Source organism: Haematobia irritans, chromosome 4, assembly GCF_050003625.1.
Source record: "Haematobia irritans isolate KBUSLIRL chromosome 4, ASM5000362v1, whole genome shotgun sequence".
Classification (NCBI taxonomy): Eukaryota; Metazoa; Arthropoda; class Insecta; order Diptera; family Muscidae; genus Haematobia; species Haematobia irritans.
Window position 1 is genome coordinate 94,459,518 of NC_134400.1, and position 21,908 is coordinate 94,481,425.

General features: G+C 35.0%; 1 protein-coding gene across 1 annotated transcript in view; it reads left to right on the top strand.

Annotated features, from left to right (window-relative positions):
• Dnah3 (dynein heavy chain 3, axonemal) overlaps positions 1-21,908 on the top strand; it is a 671,994-nt gene that overhangs the window by 240,268 nt on the left and 409,818 nt on the right. The window contains exon 30 of the mRNA XM_075308183.1: positions 18,324-18,517. Within this exon, the coding sequence (XP_075164298.1) occupies positions 18,324-18,517 (194 nt within the window). The remainder of the gene's footprint in view (positions 1-18,323; positions 18,518-21,908) is intronic.

Below are 21,908 nucleotides of genomic sequence, written 5' to 3' on the forward strand. Positions count from 1 at the left end.
GCCAATGCAAATTGAACAAGATGTATTTGAAGATGAGAGTGACAATGAAAGTGATATTGTTGAAGAAAATGCACCAACATCAAGCACAACAGGATGTATGATTGCACGTGATGGTACTCAGTGGCAAACAACACCAGTTTTTTTTTTTCAACAAATAAGGAGTCACAACATCATTAGAACACGCAGTGGTCCATTACGAATGACGGAAAGTATGACTGGCAAGCAATGCTTCAAGAGCTATTTTACAATAGAAATGGTCGATATAATCGTGCGTCATACCAACAAAAAAGCCAATTCGACCTATGATGCCTACAATGCAGCGAATCCAACAAAGCGCCAATTGAAGTGGAGGGATACGACAGTGGAAGAAATATACGCATTCATTGGAATCTGATAATGGAAGGCACAAAGCTGCTCCAATACGAGATATTTGGATAATGTTGAACGCCAATCTCGTAAAGTATTATGTGCCTACAGAAAATTTAACAATCGACGTACAATTGTATTCGTACCGCGGCAGAACGAAATTTACACAGTATATTCCATCAAAGCCTGCGAAATACGGTATCAAGGTATGGTGGATATGCGATGCTAAAAATTCATATCCTAGGCGAAAGAGTAGTCAGAGATTTGGTGGGGCCATACCATCGTAGCAGACGTAATATCACCATGGACAATTTTTTTTACGACGCTGCCACTGGCAAAACAGCTGATGTCCTTCAAACTAAACATTGTCGGAACACTGCGTCGAAACAAAGCCTATATACCAATAGAAATGAAAAATAATTTATAATTTGCACTAAGGTACCCGGGTACCCTGGTCATGGACCCCTGTATGCAAAAACATTACACTCAGTTTTAGGCTAAAATATTTAACCAAATGTGATAATCTTTTTTGTAGGCCTTCAAACTAAACATTGTCGGAACACTGCGTCGAAAAAAAGCCTATATACCAATAGAAATAAAAATAATTTATAATTTGCACTAAGGTACCCGGGTACCCTGGTCATGGACCCCTATATGCAAAAACATTACACTCAGTTTTTCGCTAAATATTTAACCAAATGTGATAATCCTTTTTGTAGTCTCTAAGTTTAGCCGAAATGGCTGATGATTCGGAGTTTCGTGTTGATATCTTCAATATTGTAGGAACAGCAGCACTTTAAATTTTAAATTGTTACCCGGGTACCCGGTTATGGACCGTAGGGTTAATAAAGCTATTCACGTACAAAGAAATGACAATTTAAAAATCCAAATTATAACGGATACTTCAAAGTAAAAACAAGTATATACGGCCGTAAGTTCGGCCGGGCCGAAGCTTATGTACCCTCCACCATGGATTGCGTAGAAACTTCTACTGGAGACTGTCATCCACAATCGAATTACTTGGGTTGCGGTAACACTTGCCGATGGTAAGGTATCTTAAAACTTCATAATACCGTAATATATACCACGTTGTCCATACGTGGTATATATTAAACTTAACAAGTATATACGGCCGTAAGTTCGGCCAGGCCGAAGCTTATGTACCCTCCACCATGGATTGCGTAAAAACTTCTACAGAACACTGTCATCCACAATCGAATTACTTGGGTTGCGGTAACACTTGCCGATGGCTAACACCGTCTTCTAAATAACAAGGTAGTCCATACGTAGTATATATTAAACTAAAAAAGACCGATTAAATACGTATATAATTAAGTTTAAAGTTTCTATAAAAATAAAATTTTGACAAAATAAAATTTTGACAACATTTTCTATAGAAGTAAAATTTGAAAAAAAATTTCTATAGAAATAAAATTTAGAAAAAATTGCCAATAGAAATAAAATTTTGACAAAATTTTCTATAGAAATAAAATGTTGACAAAATTTTCTATAGAAATAAAATGTTTACAAGATTTTCTATATAAATCTATTTCTATATAAAAATAAAGTTTTTACAAAATTTTCTGTAGAAATAACATTTTGACAATGTTTTCCATAAAAATAAAATTTTGGTAGATTATTTTTGGCTCGAGTGGCAACCACGGATATGAACCGATATGGACCAATTTTTGTGTGATTGGGGATCGGCTATATATAACTATAGACCGATATGGACCAATTTTGGCATGGATATTAGCGGCCTTATACTAAGACCACGTTGCAAATTTCAACCGGATCGGATGAATTTTGCTCCTCCAAGAGGCTCCGGAGATCAAATCTGGGGAACGGTTTATATGGGGGCTATATATAATTATGGACCGATATGGACCAATTCTGGCGTGTTTGTTAGGGGCCACATTCTAACACCATGTTGCAAATTTCAACCGGATCGGATGAATTTTGCTCCTCGAAGAGGCTCCGGAGGACAAATCTGGGAATCGATTTATATGGGAGCTATATATAATTATGGACCGATATGGACCAATTTTTGCATGGTCATTAGAGAACATATACCAAATTTCAGCCGTATCGGATGAAATTTTCGTTTCTTAGAGGCTCCGCAAGCCAAATCGGGGGATCGGTTTATATGGGGGCTATATATAATTATGGACCGATGTGGACCAATTTTTGCATGGTTGTTAGAAACCATATACTAACATCATGTACCAAATTTCAGCCGGATCGGATGAAATTTGCTTCTCTTAGAGGCCTCGCAAGCCAAATCGGGGGATCGGTTTATATGGGGGCTATATATAATTATGGACCGATGTGGACCAATTTTTGCATGGTTGTTAGAGACCATATACTAACACCATGTACCAAATTTCAGCCGGATCGGATGAAATTTGCGTCTCTTAGAGGCCTTGCAAGACAAATCGGGGGATCGGTTTATATGGGGCTATTTATAATTATGGACCGATGTGGACCAACTTTTGCATGATTGTTAGAGACCATATACTAACACCATGTACCAAATTTCAGCCGGATCGGATGAAATTTGCTTCTCTTAGAGGCCTCGCAAGCCAAATTTGGGGGTCCGTTTATATGGGGGCTATACGTAAAAGTGAACCGATATGGCCCATTTACAATACCATCCGACCTACATCAATAACAACTACTTGTGCCAAGTTTCAAGTCGATAGCTTGTTTCGTTCGGAAGTTAGCGTGATTTCAACAGACGGACGGACGGACGGACGGACATGCTCAGATCGACTCAGAATTTCACCACGACCCAGAATATATATACTTTATTGTAACAATATTTCGATGTGTTACAAACGGAATGACAAAGTTAATATACCCCCATCCTATGGTGGAGGGTATAAAAAGGCCGATTAAATACGTTTATAATTAAGTTTGACAAAATTTTCTACAGAAATAAAATTTTGACAACATTTTCTATAAAAGTAAAATTTGGACAAAATTTTCTCTAGAAATACGATTTTAACAAAATATTCTATAGAAATAACATTTTGACAAAATTCTCAAAAAATAATAAAAATAATTAAAATTTTGACAACATTTTCTATAGAAATAAAATTTTGCTAGGTTATTTTTGGCTCGAGTGGCAACCATGATTATGAAACGATATGGACCAATTTTTGTGTGATTGGGGATCGGCTATATATAACTATAGACCGATATGAACCAATTTTGCCATGGTTATTAGCGGCCATATACTAACACCACGTTGCAAATTTCAACTGGATCGGATGAATTTTGCTTCTCTAAGAGGCTCCGGAATTCAAATCTGGGGATCGGTTTATATGGGGGCTATGTATAATTATGGACCGATATGGACCAATATTTTCATGGTTGTTAAGGACCATATACTAATACCGTGTACCAAATTTCAGCCGTATCGGATGCAATTTATTTCTCTTTGAGGCTCTGCAAGCCAAATCTGGGGATCGTTTTATATGGGGGCTATAGATAATTATGGATCGATGTGGACCAATTTTCGCAAGGTTGTTAAGGACCATATACCAACACCATGTGCCAAATTTCAGCTGGATAGGATGAAATTTGCTTCTCTTTGAGGCTCAACAAGCCAAATCGGGGGATCGGTTTATATGGGGGCTATATATAATTATTGACCGATATGGACCAATGTGTGCATGGGTGTTAGAGACTATATACTAACACCATGTACCAAATTTTAGCCAGATCGGATGAAATATGCTTCTGTTAGAGGCTCCACAAGCCAAATCTGGGGGTCCCTTTGTATGGGGTCTATACGTAAAAGTGGACCGATATGGCCCATTTTCAATACCATCCGACCTACATCGATAACAACTACTTGTGCAAAGTTTCAAGTCGATAGCTTGTTTCGTTCGGAAGTTAGCGTGATTTCAACAGACGGACGGACGGACGGACATGCTTAGATCGACTAAGAATTTCACCACGACCCAGAATATATATACTTTATGGGGTCTTAGAGCAATATTTCGATGTGTTACAAACGGAATGACAAAGTTAATATACCCCCATCCTATGATGGAGGGTATAAAAACTTAATCCTCATAACAAGTCTTAATAAGCTTTTTAAAACGTTTTTATCTTAAATTTCTTTTTTTAAATCAAAAATGTGTTTCATTACTTTATGGAAAGTCTGCCTTAGTTCAAAAATATGCGTTTTTAACGGAGGGACGCAAATTACAAATTTGCCTCCTATATTTAATGAATAAACTTTTGGAGCTATGGTTATAAATAACAAATGGGTAAAGTAGAAAGTTGGGCGGGGCCGACTATATCATACCCTAAACCACCCCTACTGAATAAGTAAACATAAGCATTTGTGGGGTATCATTAGTATAGGTTTTGGAGATTTCCATATTTAAGAACATAAAGGGGCGTACATGTTTATGGGCGTCTTGTCGCAATCTGAGCAGAAATGTCTAATATTAGGAGCTATAGTTTATTTTGCACCTAAAGAGTTAGTATGACACTAATATTGAGTCCATTATTAAACAAGTAAGTAACGCATAAAGTCGGGCGGGGCCGACTATATCATACCATAAACCACCCCTACTGAATTAGAATAGATTAACATTTGTGGGATAACTTTGGTATTGATTTGAGCGATAAACCGCATTTCCATATGTAAGAACATTAAGGGGTACATTTTTATGGGAGTTTTGGCACAATCTGAGCAGAAATATCTGATATTATATATAGTAGTTATTAAAAACGAGGAAATCGATCAATTAATGTGGATAATAAATCAAAATTTGGGAAAATCGGGCAATATTACTATGTAAGAGTTACATGTAAGTCTAAACACGATCGAATAGTACATAAAAAATTTAAACTTGAGTAGCATTGGTAAATAAATAAGAGTATTATGGCCAAATTTGGGAAAATCGAGCGATGTATATATATATGGGAGCTATATCTAAATCTGACCCGATTTAGATGATATTTTCCAGGTTTAATTGAAACCACAGAAGGATACCTTGTACTAAATTTTAGTAAGATCAGTTAAGACATGAGGCCTCTATGGTCAAACATAAGGTTAATAGGGGCAACATTTTTCAAATTCGAGAGATACATATATATGGGAGCTATATCTACATCTGAACCGATTTCGACGAAATTTTGCACATATAGTTAGTACTAAAGAGGACGGGATCTAGCCAATTCTGAGCAAGGTCAGTTAATAAATAAGGGTTCTATGGCCAAATTTGGGAAAATCGGGCGCTACATATGTATGGGAGCTATATCTAAATCTGAACCAATTTGGATGATATTTTGCACATAGAGTCAGTGCTATAGAAGATTAGAGTAAGCCTAGTTTGAGTAAGATCGGTTGATAAATAAGGGTTTTATGGCCAAATTTGTGATGTATATGGGAGCTATAGTTAAATCTGAACCGATTTCGATGATTTTTTGCACATATAGTAAGTGCTATAAAAAACTAGATTTGACCAACTTTGTCAGATCGGTTGATAAATAAGGGACTTATGGCCAAATGTGGGTAAATCGGGTTATACATATATATGGGAGCTATATCTAAATCTGAACCGATTTCAATGAAAGTTGAGACACTTAAAGGGTGGTCGATTGGATTACTTTGTGGCAAATTTGACGCAATCTGACCCAATTTATCGAAATCGGACGATACATATATATGGGAGATATATCTAAATTCAATAGCGTTCGTGTCTGTACCAAAGAAACGCCACATACTAAATTTCATCAAAATTGGTTAATAATTGCGAATCCTGCGAACAACAAATGCATGGACGGACAGACGGACAGACGGACGGACACCAAGCGCTAGATCGACTCAGGAGGTAATGCTGAGTCGATCGGCATATATTTTATGGGTTCTAAAGTCAATATTTCTGGTAGGCACATTTTTTGGCAGATCAAAGTTATTATACCCTGACCACTATGTGGTTTAGGGTATACAAATTTCATTATTTTAAAGAAATTTGTTCTTATTATTTTGTAAATTGCACATCCTAAAATTTAGGTTGCGTAATCTTTAATATCATGTAAAGGGAGCCACCGTGGTGCAATGCTTAGCATGCCCGCTTTGCATACACAGGGTCGTGGGTTCATGTCCAGTTTCGACCAAACACCAAATAGTTTTTCAGCAGTGGATTATCCCACCTCAGTAATGCTGCTGACATTTCTGAGTGTTTCAAAGCTTCACTAAGTGGTTTCACAGCAATGTGGAATGCCGTTCGGACTGGGCTATATAAAGGAGGTTCCTTGTCATTGAGCTTAACATGGAATCGGGCAGCACTGTGATAAGAGAGAAGTTCACCACTGTGGTATCACAATGGACTGAATAGTCTAAGTGAGCCTGATAAATTGGGCTGCCACTATACCTAACCTAACCTAATATAATGTTAATATTTTTTTTTCAGTGTGGGTGTAGTAATTGAAGTGTTGTGATGAATTGAATATTTTAGATTCAACCATTCCATTCAACCAGTTATTTTCGTAATTGTCTTAATAAAAATAGTGACTAATTAGAGGGTTAACTAATGCCGCAATTTTTTGTCAACTGATTAAATATTCAATGTTAACGACACAAAAGCAAGAAAACTTATCAAGAAAAATTTAAACGGTAAAATTCAGTATATGCTGCAAAGACTCTTAAACTGGTTCAACTAAGTTTTCTTTTTATATCCTCCATCATAGGATGGGGGTATATTAACTTTGTCATTCCGTTTGTAACACATCGAAATATTGCTCTAAGACCCCATAAAGTATATATATTCTGGGTCGTGGTGAAGTTCTGAGTCGATCTAAGCATGTCCGTCCGTCCGTCCGTCTGTTGAAATCGCGCTAACTTCCGAACGAAACAAGCTATCGACTTGAAACTTGGCACAAGTAGTTGTTATCGATGTAGGTCCGATGGTATTGAAAATGGGCCATATCGGTCTACTTTTACGTATAGCCCCCATATAAAGGGACCCTCAGATTTGGCTTGTGGAGCCTCTAACAGATGCATATTTCATCCGATCCGGCTGAAATTTGGTACATGGTGTTGGTATATGGTCTCTAACAACCATGCAAAAATTGGTCCACATCGGTCCATAATTATATTTAGCCCCCATATAAACCGATCCCCAGATTTGGCTTGCGGAGCCTAAAAGAGAAGCACATTTCATCCGATCCGGCTGAAATTTGGTACATGATGTTGGTATATGGTCTCTAACAACCATGCAAAAATTGGTCCATATCGGTCCATAATTATATATAGCCCCCATATAAACCGATCCCCAGATTTGGCTTGTGGAGCCTCTAAGAGAAGCATATTTCATCCGATCCGGCTGAAATTTTGACAAAATTTTCTATAGAAATAAAATTTTGGTAGATTATTTTTGGGTCTAGTGGCAACCATGATTATGAACCGATATGGACCAATTTTTGTGTGATTGGACCAATTTTGGTATGGTTCTTAGCGACCATATACTAACACCACGTTCCTAATTTGAACCGGATCGGATGAATTTTGCTCCTCCAAGAGGCTCCGGAGGTCAAATCTGGAGAACGTTTTATATGGGGGCTATATATAATTATGGACCGATATGGACCAATTCTGGCACGGTTGTTAAAGATCATACACTAACACCATGTTCCAAATTACAACCGGATTGGATGAAATTTGCTTGTCTTGGAGACTTCGAAAGCCAAATCTGGGGATCGGTTTATATGGGGGCTATATATAATTATGGACCGATATGGACCAATTCTGGCAGGGTTGTTAAAGATCATACACTAACACCATGTTCCAAATTACAACCGGATTGGATGAAATTTGCTACTCTTGGAGACTTCGCCAACCAAATCTGGGGATCGGTTTATATGGGGGCTATATATAATTATGAACCGATATGGACCAATTTTTGCACGGTTGTTAGAGATCATATACCAATACCATGTACCAAATTTCATCATTGTCAAAATTTTATTTCTATAGAAAATTTTGTCAAAATTTTATTTCTATAGAAAATTTTGTTCATATTTTTTTCGGTTCATAATCACGGTTGCCACTCGAGCCAAAAATAATCTACCAAGATTTTATTTCTATAGAAAATTTTGTCAAAAGTTTATTTCTATAGAAAATTTTGTTAAAATTTTATTTCTGTAGAAATTTTTGTCAAAATTTTCTTTCTATAGAAAATTTTGTCAAAATTTTTATTTCTATAGAAAATTTTGTGAATATTTTATTTCTATAGAAAATTTTGTTAAAATTTTATTTCTGTAGAAAATTTTGTCAAAATTTTATGTCTACTTTGTCAAACTGAATTATATACGTATTGGATCGATCTTTTTTGATTTAATACATACCACGTATGGACTTACATACAATTTAGAAGATGGTGTTAGGAGGTTTTAAGATACCTTGCCATCGGCAAGCGTTACCCCAACTTAAGTAATTCGATTGTGGATGGCAGTGTTTAGAAGAAGTTTCTACGCAATCCATGATGGAGGGTACATAAGCTTCGGTCTGGCCGAACTTACGTCGTATATACTTGTTATTTTATTCATTTTTGTTGTATTAAGGTGTGTTTTACTAAAAGCTTCCTTATTTAATGAAGCCAGCCTAAAGGCGGGATCGGGCATTAGAGGGCTAATTTTTATTTCAATTATAATTATTATAATTGATTTTTATTATGCTTCAATTTTCGATATGTAGGTTTATGGCACACATCTCACACTCAAAAAAAGTGAACCCTCTATTTCATTAAAGCCTCTAATAATTTTTGTGTACATTAGTACATGAACTAAAAAACTGAAAAAAATGAAGCTTAAAGATTTACTAAATTCGCACTTCTCCCAAAATAGTTCATTATTTCTTTAAACTTTAAAATTAGGGCGCATTTGTAGTAAAATTTACTACCCCAGCCCAACGATTTATTCTTTATTCCAAGTATGTCTCAAAAATTTTATGAACTAAATGGCAGTAAAATTTCAATGACATATAAATTAGTTCAATTCTAACTAAAACAGAAGAAGTTTTTCGTACACTTCTCAAAAATAGTAAGAATGAACTACAGCGTTGTTAAAATGGGAATGATCTGTTGCTTAAGATGTTTTTTTATTTGTAGTTAATTTTTATAACCTCCACCATAGGAAGGGGGCATATTAACTTTGTCATTCCGTTTGTACCACATCGAAATATTGCTCTAAGATCACATAAAGTATATATATTCTGGGTCGTGGTGAAATTCTGAGTCGATTTAAGCATGTCCGTCCGTCTGTTGTAATCACGCTAACTTCCGAACGAAACAAGCTATCGACTTCAAACTTAGCACAAGTAGTTGTTATTGATGTAGGTCAGATGGTATTGCAAATGGGCCACTTTTACGTATAGCCCCCATATAAACGGACCCCCAAATTTGGCTTGCGGAGCCTATAAGAGTAACATATGTCATCCGATCTTGCTGAAATTTGGTACATGGTGTAAGTACATGCTCTACAACAACCATGCCAAAATTGGTCCATATCGGTCCAAAATTATATATAGCGCCCATATAAACCGATCCCCAGATTTGGTTTGCGGACCCTATAAGAGAAGCAAATTTCATCCGATCCGGCTCAAATTTGGTACATGGTATTAATATGTGGTCTCTAACAACCATGCAGAAATTGGTCCATATCGGTTTATAATTATATATAACCCCCATATAAACCGATCCCCAGATTTGACCTCCCGAGCCTCTTGTAGGAGCAAAATTTATACGATCCGGTTGAAATTTGGTACGTGGTGTTAGTATATGGTCTCTAACAACCATGCAAGAATTGGTCCATATGGGTCCATAATTATATATAGCCCCCATGTAAACCGATCCCCAGATTTGTCCTCCGGAGCCTCTTGGAGGAGCAAAATTCATCAGATTCGGTTGAAATTTGGAACGTGGTGGTAGTATGTGGTCTCTAACAAACACGATATGGACACGAATTGGTCCCTATCGGTCCATAATTATATATAGCCCCCATATAAACCGTTTCCCAGATTTTATCTCCGGAACCTCTTGGAGGAGCAAAATTCATCCGATCCGGTTGAAATTTGGAACGTGATGTTAGTATATGGCCCCTAATAACCATGCCAAAATTGGTCCATATCGGTCTATAGTTATATATAGCCGAAAAATTGGTCCATATCGATTCATAATCATGGTTGCCTCTCGAGCCAAAAATAATCTATCAAAATTGTATTTCTATAGAAAATTTTGTCAAATTGTTAATTCTATAGAGAATGTTGTCAACATTTTAATTCTATTGAAAATTTTGTCAAAATTTTATTTCTATAGAAAATTTTGATAAAATTTTATTTCTATAGAAAATTTTGTCAAATTTTTAATTCTATAGAGAATGTTGTCAAAATTGTATTTCTATAGAAACTTTTTCAAAATTTTATTTCTATAGAAAATTTTGTCAAACATATCGTTCTTTTTATACCCTCCACCATAGGATGGGGGTATATAAACTTTGTCATTCCGTTTGTAACACATCGAAATATTGATCTAAGACCCCATAAAGTATATATACATATTCTGGGTCGTGGTGAAATTCTGAGTCGATCTGAGCATGTCCGTCCGTCCGTCTGTTGACATCACGCTAACTTCCGAAAGAAACAAGCTATCGACGTGAAACTTGGCACAAGTAGTTGTTATTGATGTAGGTCGGTTGGTATTGCAAATGGGCCATATCGTTCCACTTGTACGTATAGCCCCAATATAAACGGACCCCCAAATTTGACTTGCGATTGCTCTAAGAGAAGCAACTTTCATCCGATCCGCCTGAAATTTGTTACATGGTGTTAGTATATGGTCTCTAACAACCATGCAAAAATTGGTCCATATCGGTTCATAATTATATAGCCCCCATATAAACCAATCCCCCGATTTGGCTTGCGGAGCCTCTAAGAGAACCAAATTTCATGCGATCCGGCTGAAATTTGGTACATGGTGTTAGTATATGGTCTCTAACAACCATGCAAAAATTGGTCCAAATCGGTCCACAATTATATATAGCCCCCATATAAACCGATCTCCCGATTTGGCTTGCGGAGCCTCTAAGAGAACCAAATTTCATCCGATCCGGCTGAAATTTGATACATGGTGTTGGTATATGTTCTCTAATGACCATGCAAAAATTGGTTCACATCGGCCCATAATTATATATAGCCCCCATATAAACCGATCCCCAGATTTGACCTCCGGAGCCTCTTGGAAGAGCAAAAGTCATCCGATCCAATTGAAATTTGGTACGTGGTGTTAGTATATGGTCTCTAAGAAACACGCAAGAATTGGTCCATATCGCTCCATAATTATATATAGCCCCCATATAAACCGTTCCCCAGATTTGAACTCCGGTGTTAGTGTAAGGCCACTAATAACCATGCCAAAATTAATCCGTATCGGTCTATAGTTATATATAGCCGATCCCCAATCACACACAAATTGGTCCATATCGGTTCATAATCATGGTTGCCACTCGAGCCAAAAATAACCTACCAAAATTTTGTTTTTATAGAAAACATTGTCACAATGTTATTTCTATAGAAAATTTTGTCAAAATTTTATTTCTATAGAAAATTTTGTCAAAATTTTATTTCTATAGAAAATTTTGTCAAAATTTTATTTCTATAGAAAATTTTGTCAAAATTTTATTTCTAAAGAAAATTTTGTCAAAATTTTATTTCTATAGAAAATTTTGGCAAAATTTTTTTTCTATAGAAAATGTTGTCAAAATTTTATTTCTATAGAAAATTTTGTCAAAATTTTATTTCTATAGAAAATTTTTCCAAATTCTTTTCTGTAGAAATTTTTGGTTTACATTCAATCATGATTAAGATGGGAAATATAGTGATTATATATTATAGTTATTATTCGAGATTAATATTCTTTTTCTAAAGAAACTTGAATAATAATTGCAATATTAAATCATTAAATCATTATTCAATATAAGGCTAACGTGAAAAGTACAGACTTTTTTGTGATTTTGAAAAAAAAAATCCATAACTACATATTTTTTGCGATTATCATCATTTGTTCACGTTTTATAGATTGAATATCAAATGCATAAGAAATTATGGAAAAGACAGCAAGATATAGCGGAAGGAAAATAATAGAAATAATATTAAAAATACCCCGTGGTTTCAAAAGGAAAACACAGACGTTTCACAATAGCTTTGTGTTAATTGCAATCTTGTTTTTAAATGATAAACCCTTATATACCTGAGAGGGGCCTTTAATTAACATGATTAACAATTTCTTGCAAAACCTCATCTAATACTTCTAGAAAAATAATTAATAAATCGATGCATTGGCGCCAAATCATGGCCATTTTAACCATACAATTTTAGAAAAATATGTTTTTCATATGTTCCGATATAAACAAAATGTGTTTCGGGCACAATATATTTAAGTGCAAACATGTACTGTTCCTAAACTAACACTAAATGTTTTGGACACATATGTTAATACGTTAGAATATATAATGTTTGGGGCATGAATGTTTCATAAAAATAATATGTGTGAATGTAAACATATACAAATTTACAAATTTCGAGTAAACATATATATGTTGTGATATTTTTGACAGAGAGCGACAGAGAGAGAGAGAGTATAGAGAAAGAAATAGAGATGGAAACCGGGAGGAGAGCAATTTGTGTGAAACCGCTTGTATGTTGTTTCGGAAAACTGTTTTATGATAAGGCCAAAAATTTGATATGCTTAAGTCTAATTATTATTAAATTTGAATATTAGAATGAGTATTCGGAGAAAAGAGAATAGACACTCGGAACAAAGAGAGGCATTTGAAAAAAACAGCATGTGTTTTCGCCTTGAGAGCAATATTTTATGTATGTTACAAATAAAATTTTGACAAAATAAAATCTTGACAACATTTTCTATAGAAGTAAAATTTGGACAAAATTTTCTATAGAAATAAAATTTTGACAAAATTTTCTATAGAAATAAAATTTTGATAGAAGTTGCATGGTTGTTATAGACCATATACTAACACCACGTACCAAATTTCAACCGAATCGGACGAATTGTGATCCTCCAAGAGGTTCCGGAGGTCAAATCTGGGGATCGATTTTAACAAAATTTTTTAATAGAAATAAAATTTTGTCAAAATTTTCTATAGAAATAAAATTTTAACAAAATTTTCAATAGAATTAAAATTTTGACGACATTTTCTATAGAAATAAAATTTTGGCAAAATTTTCTATAGAAATAAAATTTTGATAGAAGTTGCATGGTTGTTATAGACCATATACTAACACCACGTACCAAATTTCAATCGAATCGGACGAATTTTGATCCTCCAAGAGGTTCCGGAGGTCAAATCTGGGGATCGATTTATATGGGGTCTATATATAATTATGGACTTCTTGCGTGTTTTTTAGAGACCACATACTAACATCAAGTGCCAAATTTCAACCGGATCGGATGAAGCCAAATCTGGTGAACGGTTTATATGGGGGCTATACGTTAAAGTGGACCGATATGTTCCATTTGCAATACACACAAAAAATTTTTTTTCTGATTCAATCACGAAATTAATTGATCCAATTAATTTTGTAATTGAAATGTCTTCAATCACAGAAATGATAGTATCAATTAAAAAATTAATTGACAGTCAATTAAAAAATTAATTGACAGTCAATTAAAAAATTAATTGATCCAATTAAAAATTTAATTGATACTATTAATTTGTGTGATTGATTTTTATTTCAATTAAAAAATTTGTAGATTCAATTAAATTTTTAATTGAATATTTTTTAAAACTCAATTAAAATTTTAATTGGAAAAATTTTCCTGAAATTTTTTTCTGCGTACCATCCGACCTACATCAGTAGCAACTACTTGTGCCAAGTTTCAAGTCGATAGCTTGTTTCGTTCGGAAGTTAGCGTAATTTCAACAGACGGACGGACGGACATGCTTAGATCGACTCAGAATTTAACCAATAATAGCAATATTTCGATGTGGTGGAGGGTATAAAAAGGCTGATTAAATACGTATATAATTAAGTTTGACAAAATTTTGTATAGAAATAAAATTTTGATAAAAGTTTGTATAGAAATAAAATTTTGACAAAATAAAATGTTGAAAACATTTTCCATAGAACTGAAATTTGGAAAAAAAATTTTCTATAGAAATAAAATTTTGTCAAAATTGATTAAATACGTATATAATTAAGTTTGACAAATTTTTGTATAGAAATAAAATTTTGATAAAAGTTTCTATAGAAATAAAATTTTGACAAAATAAAATGTTGACAACATTTTCTATAGAACTAACATTTGGAAAAAATTTTCTATAGAAATAAAATTTTGTCAAAATTTTCTATAGAAATAAAATTTTGTCAAAATTTTTTATAGAAATAAAATTTTGTCAAAGTTTTCTATAGAAATAAAAATTTGACAAAATGTTCAAAAGAATTAAAATTTTGACAAAATTTTCTATAGGAATAAAATTTTGACAAAATTTTCTATAGAAATAAAATTTTGATAAAATTTTCCATAGAAATAAAATTTTTACAAGATTTTCTATAAAAATAAAATTTTCTATATAAATAAAATTTTGACAAAATTTTCTATAGAAATAACATTTTAACAATGTTTTCAATAAAAATAAAATTTTGGTAGATTATTTTTGGCTCTAGTGGCAACCATGATTATGAACCGATGTGCACCAATTTTTGTGTGATTGGGGATCGGCTATATATAACTATAGACGGATATGGACCAAATTTGGCATGGTTATTAGCGGCCACATACTAACACCACGTTGCAAATTTCAACCGGATCGGATGACTTTTGCTTCTCCAAGAGACTCCGGAGATCTAATCTTGAGAACGATTTATATGGGGCTATTTATAATTATGGACCAATATGAACCAATTCATGTCCATATCGTGTTTGTTAGAGGCCACATACTAACACCACGTTTCAAATTTCAACCGTATCGGATGAATTTTGCTCCTCCAAGAGGCTCCGGAGGACAAATCTGGGGATCGGTTTATATGGGGGCTATATATAATTATGGACCGATATGGACCAATTCCTGCATGGTTGTTAGAGACAATATACTAACACCACGTACCAAATTTCAACCGGAGCGGATAAATTTTCCTTCTGCAAGAGGCTCGGGAGGTCAAATCTGGGGATCGGTTTATATGGGGGCTATATATAATTATGGACCGATATGGACCAGTTTGTGCATGGTTGTTAGAGACCATATACTTACACCATGTACCAAATTTCAGCCAAATCGAATGACATATGCTATTCTTATAGGCTCCGCAAGCCAAATCTGGGGGTCCGTTTATATGGGGGCTATATGTAAAAGTGGACCGATATGGCCCATTTGCAATACCATCCGACCTACACCAATAACAACTACTTGTGTCAAGTTTGAAGTCGATAGCGTGTTTCTTAGTTAATATACCCCCCATCCTATGATGAAGGGTATAAAAATGGTGTTCGGTGGGAGCAGAGATTGAACCCACGACCCTTTGCATGCAAGGCAGACATGCTAACCATTGCTCCACGTGGCGAACAAATGTATGTTTCTGTTAAATAATATTATGTTTGCATGGGTTCGTGGGCGCTGCAAACTATGCTATATAAATGTAAATTATAACGATAATTGTCTACTGGTGACTATAACAGCTACGTAACCCAGTGGATAGTGTGTTGGCTTACAAACTGTATGGTCCTCGGTTAGATTCTCCGTCCAGGCGAATGGTAAAATTTAAAAAATTTTTAAAATTGAATAATTTCTTCAACATTATTTGTATTACAGAAAACGGTGCGAAGAACTAAAAAATTTCGTGGAAGTGAAAATTATGTGAGAGAATGAGCACAATCTTCTTGGGGGAAAATTCTTCCAAGCATATAATATTTTTGGGCTCGAAATGATTTTCAATGGCTCTATTGACCATATTCCTTTATCTATATTTGTACATAAAGCTCGAAAAATAATTGTATAATTAGATATAATGCATTTGGACGTCAATTGCCTGTTTCGGTATCAGGCTAACATGAAATATAATAGAAATAAAATTTGTGCAAAATTTTCTATAGAAATAAAATTTTGACAAAATTATCTACAGAAATAAAATTTTAACAAAATTTTCTACAGAAATAAAATGTTGACCAAACTTTCTATAGTAATAAAATTTTGACAAAATTTTCTATAGAAATAAAATTTTGGTAGATTATTTAGTTCTGGCGATATGGACCAATTTTGGCTATATATAACTATAGACCGATATGGACCAATTCCTGCATGGCTGTTAGCGGCCATATAGTAGCGCGATGGACCAAATTTCAACCGAATCGGAGGATTCGGTTGGGGCCGATATAATTATGGGCCGATATGGACCAATCTTTGCATGGTTGTTATAGACCATATTCTAACACCACATACCAAATTTCAACCGGATCGAATGAATTTTGTTCCTCTAAGAGGCTCCGGAGGTCAAATCTGGGGATCGGTTTACATATTTAGTAAATAGCAAATATCTAGTTAATCCCCTAAAAATTGGACCGTTGATGACTGTAATTAACTTATATGGTCAGATGAAACTAAAATAAACCACTTTCCATCCAATGCTAAGAAGATTACTGGTAATGACCTCAGTAGTTATATTACTGGTAACGACAAAGTCTCCAAAAACAACAGCCAAGCAAACCGGGAAGATTCATGGTATGGGGATGGTGGCACACTTAGTCGCTGGTTAATAATAAGGAATCATGAAGAATGTAGACTATCTTGATATTTTCCAATCAACTTTCCCTAACTTTGTGGAGGTTTGCGCCTACCTTGCAAACCCAAGCACACTTACAAAATAGTAAATAAATGGTTGTCGGGGCAAAGTTTGGAAATTCTTAAAAGTCCCAATCTCAATCATATTGAAAATTTATGGTATCTGGTTAAAAGGCTCTTGAGATTGTATCAAAGAGCACCAAAAATAGCGATGAGATATATAGCAAAATTCAGCACATTTAGTTACAAACTTAGTAGTAGTATGTCAAGTTAAAATCATAATTAATAACAATGGGCTATGGGCTAAAAACTAAAACATTTAAGTTTAATGTGTTATCCATTAACTGCAAAACTGGATGGAGGCTTATTTTTATTTTAGTTTGATGAATACGGTAATATGGGTATATAATTTATATGAATGTACATTTTTGGTTGTCAGGAAATAAAGTATAAAAGAAATAAATTTTGCAGCAATTGGACTCAATAAACATTTTTTTTATTAAGCAACTAAAGCATACTCCTAAGTGGTAAAAATGCACTCGGATTTGCTCCCCACTGTAGATATCATATGGGTTAATATACCGTGCCATCGGTAGCTGTTACTACAACCCAAATAATATGATTACGGATTATAGTCTTTAGTAGAAGTTTGTACACAGCCCTTGGTGGAGAATCCACAACATTATTTGCTTATGAGAGTTTTTGCTGGGTCATTATTCGGAGGCATATGGTATTGTTTGGGGTATGGCAAAAATGGCACTGGTAAGTACTTGTTCACCTCTACTACTTTCCCAGTTTTTTACTGAAAAGGGGCACACGGAGTATCTGTGTCCATTTCCAAGCTGTATCGTATGCTTGCGAATAATGACTTACCATTGGGGAATATTTTTGGTTGCCCAAAATCGGTCAGTACCTGTACGTATATCTTATAGATCCAATGTACATACATAACTCTTTCAAATCTCGTTTTTTTATTCTATGGAAAAAAGGACATTCAATAACTAATCACCACTTCCTTTCTACCACTGTGGAGTTTTTCTTTATACTATCGAATTTTGATGTCTTTGCTTACGTATCATTATTGTTTGTTCTCTATCCTCCCACTCTTGCCCATTTACTGTCTTGTTTTTTATGCATATTTTTAGGGTTTAGCACAATCTGGCGCCTGGGCATGTTTCGATGAATTCAATCGTATCGAATTGGAAGTATTGTCTGTAGTTGCTCAACAGATATTAACGATACAACGCGCCATTGGCAGAAAAGTGGTGCGTTTCTTCTTCGAGGATACAATGCTACGTTTGGATCCAACATGTTCGATATTCATTACCATGAATCCTGGGTAAGTATAATATACAAACAATACACCGCCACCAGATGTGGTTGTGGCTCTATCCCCTGAAGGCATCACGAGATCCATTCCCCGCACTCACAGTTTCGATTATACAGCGCCAGCAATAATGCCAACGACAAAAGGCATAAAGGAATAATGCATTCATATGATATAAAAACCCCAATACGAACAAGAGCACATATTCAATGAACAAGTTTACTTATGTATGGGCATGTAGAAGAATGGGTTTATGAATGATAAAGACGACGTACGGTGGATTTGGTTTTGATTGTCTGAACATCGCTTCTTTCGTTACCGTGTTCATCTTGCCATTTAGATTATTCAAGCGGAATTTTTTCCGCCTTAATCACTAAGCTACAACAGTGAAAGGTACAATGAGTTCATCTGCGAGTGAATAAAAGATGCAGGCATCACCAGAAAGAATGAAGACGAGATGCATTAGTCCATATGTTAAACCCGACTTCAATACACCCTTATTTAATAGTGGTGCAAATATTTCCTTAAGGCGAATGCAAAAGGAGAAACTTTTCGATACAAAATACACTGCTAGTAAAATCTTCGTAATATTAACGAAATTTATCGTTAAAATAGAGCCAACAAAACAATGTCATAAATATAATGAAGTTGTACTAGTTGTTTTTATCTATTAAATAATGAAAAATGTTATATTAATAATGAACATTTTCATAGCTCAATGAAAATTTTCTTTATGTTAATAAAAAAATTTCATTGGCTCAATTTTAATGAAATATCCACGCAATTTTATCGCCTCATAGCAAACAAGTATATACGGCCGTAAGTTCGGCCAGACCGAATCTTATGTACGTATGTTATGCGTAGAAACTTGTCACTTGTACTGTCAATCACAATCGAATTACTTAGGTTGTGGTAATACTTGCCGATGGCAAGGTAACATATCTTAAAACTTCTTAACATCGTCTTTTAATTGTAAGTTAGTCTATACGTGGTATATATTAGACAAAAACAAGTAAGAAAAGTCTAAAGTCGGGCGGGGCCGACTATATTATACCCTGCACCACTTTGTAGATCTAAATTTTCGATACCATATCACATCCGTCAAATGTGTTGGGTGCTATATATAAAGGTTTGTCCCAAATACATATATTTAAATATCACTCGATTTGGACAGAATTTGATAGACTTCTACAAAATCTATAGACTCAAAATTTAAGTTGGCTAATGCACTAGGGTGGAACACAATTTTAGTACAAAACCAGTAAGGAAAGTCTAAAGTCGGGCGGGGCCGACTATATTATACCCTGCACCACTTTGTAGATCTAAATTTTCGATACCATATCACATCCGTCAAATGTGTTGGTTTGTCCCAAATACATACATTTAAATATCACTCGATCTGGAAGAATTTGATAGACTTCTACAAAATCTATAGACTCAAAATTTAAGTCGGCTAATGCACTAGGGTGGAACACAATGTTAGTAAAAAAAATAAGGAAACGTTTAAATCTGAAGCAATTTTAAGGAAACTTCAAAAAAGTTTATTTATGATTTATCGCTCGATATATATGTATTAGAAGTTTAGGAAAATTAGAGTCATTTTTACAACCTTTCGACTAAGCAGTGGCGATTTTACAAGGAAAATGTTGGTATTTTGACCATTTTTGTCGAAATCAGAAAAATATATATATGGGAGCTATATCTAAATCTGAACCGATTTCAACCAAATTTGGCACGCATAGCAACAATGCTTATTCTCCTCCCTGTGCAAAATTTCAACTAAATCGGAGTTAAAAATTGGCCTCTGTGGTCATATGAGTGTAAATCGGGCGAAAGCTATATATGGGAGATATATCCAAATCTGAACCGATTTCAACCAAATTTGGCACGCATAGTAACAATGCTAATTCTACTCCCTGTGCAAAATTTCAACTAAATCGGAGTATAAAATTGGCCTCTGTGGTCATATGAGTGTAAATCGGGCGAAAGGTATATATGGGAGCTCTATCTAAATCTGAACCGATTTCTTCCAAAATCAATAGGGTTCTATTCTGACCCAAATTAGGAACATGTGCCAAATTTGAAGGCGATTGGACTTAAATTGCGACCTAGACTTTGATCACAAAAATGTGTTCACAGACAGACGGACGGACGGACAGACGGACATGGTTATATCGACTCAGGGACCCACCCTGAGCATTATTGCCAAAGACACCATGTGTCTATCTCGTCTCCTTCAGGGTGTTACAAACATATGCACTAACTTATAATACCCTGTTCCACAGTGTGGCGCAGGGTATAAAAAGCTATATATAGAAAAGTCTACAAATAATTTCGTACCAATATGAACTTTTGCGCGGTAGTAAGAGTGCCAGAATTGAAATATGGGGTCGCTTTATATGGGGCTATATACAGTTATGAAGAGGAATGGACCAATTTTTATGTGATCTGAGGGCCATATATAAATATAGACCGAAACGGACAAAGTTTGGTATGGTTGTTAGCGGCCATATACTAGCACAAAGTACAAAATTTGAACCGAATCGGATGAAGTTTGCTGCTCCGAAGGTCAAATCTGGAGATCGGCTATATATAATTATGGGCCGATATGCACTAAAATTGGACTATAAATTTGTATAATTCATTATACTGAACTGATTTCGAAAAAATCCTTACGAAAATTCTCAAATTTATGGAAATTTCTCATCAAATACCTAAGTCCCCAACTCAAAAAGCTCGTACCCATCCACGAAAAAATCGCCAATTTGGGGAAAACCCTCAAAATTCACATCTCTGATCGTACTACTCGCAGAATTTCCTTTTTATTACTATTCTATTCTAATTTTTGAACACGTTTGTAACGTATCGAAATATTGCTTTCTGGTCCTATAAAAATTATATTCTGGGTCATGGTGAAATTCCATCTATTGATGTTCGCCTTCCGTCTATTGAAATCACGCCAACTTTCGAACGAAACAATCTATCACCTTAAAACTTGGCAACTTTACTTGCTGTTGATGTATGTCACATGGTCCATATCAGATCACTCTTAGGTAAAGCATCCATATAAACCTTAGGATCGGCCCTCTTTTAGGGCTAGGTTAGATTAGGTATAGTGGCAGCCCGATATTTCAGGCTCACTTAGACATTGTGATACCACAGTGGTGAACTTCTCTCTTATGCTGCCCGATTCTATGTTAAGCTCAATGACAAGGGACCTCCTTTTTATAGCCGAATCCGAACGGCGTTCCACATTGCAGTGAAACCACTTAGATAAGCTTTTGAAACACTCAGAAATGTCACCAGCATTACTGAGGTGGGATAATCCACCGCTGAAATACTTTGTGGTGTTTGGTCGAAACTGGGTTCGAACCCATGACCCTATGTATGCAAGGCGGGTATG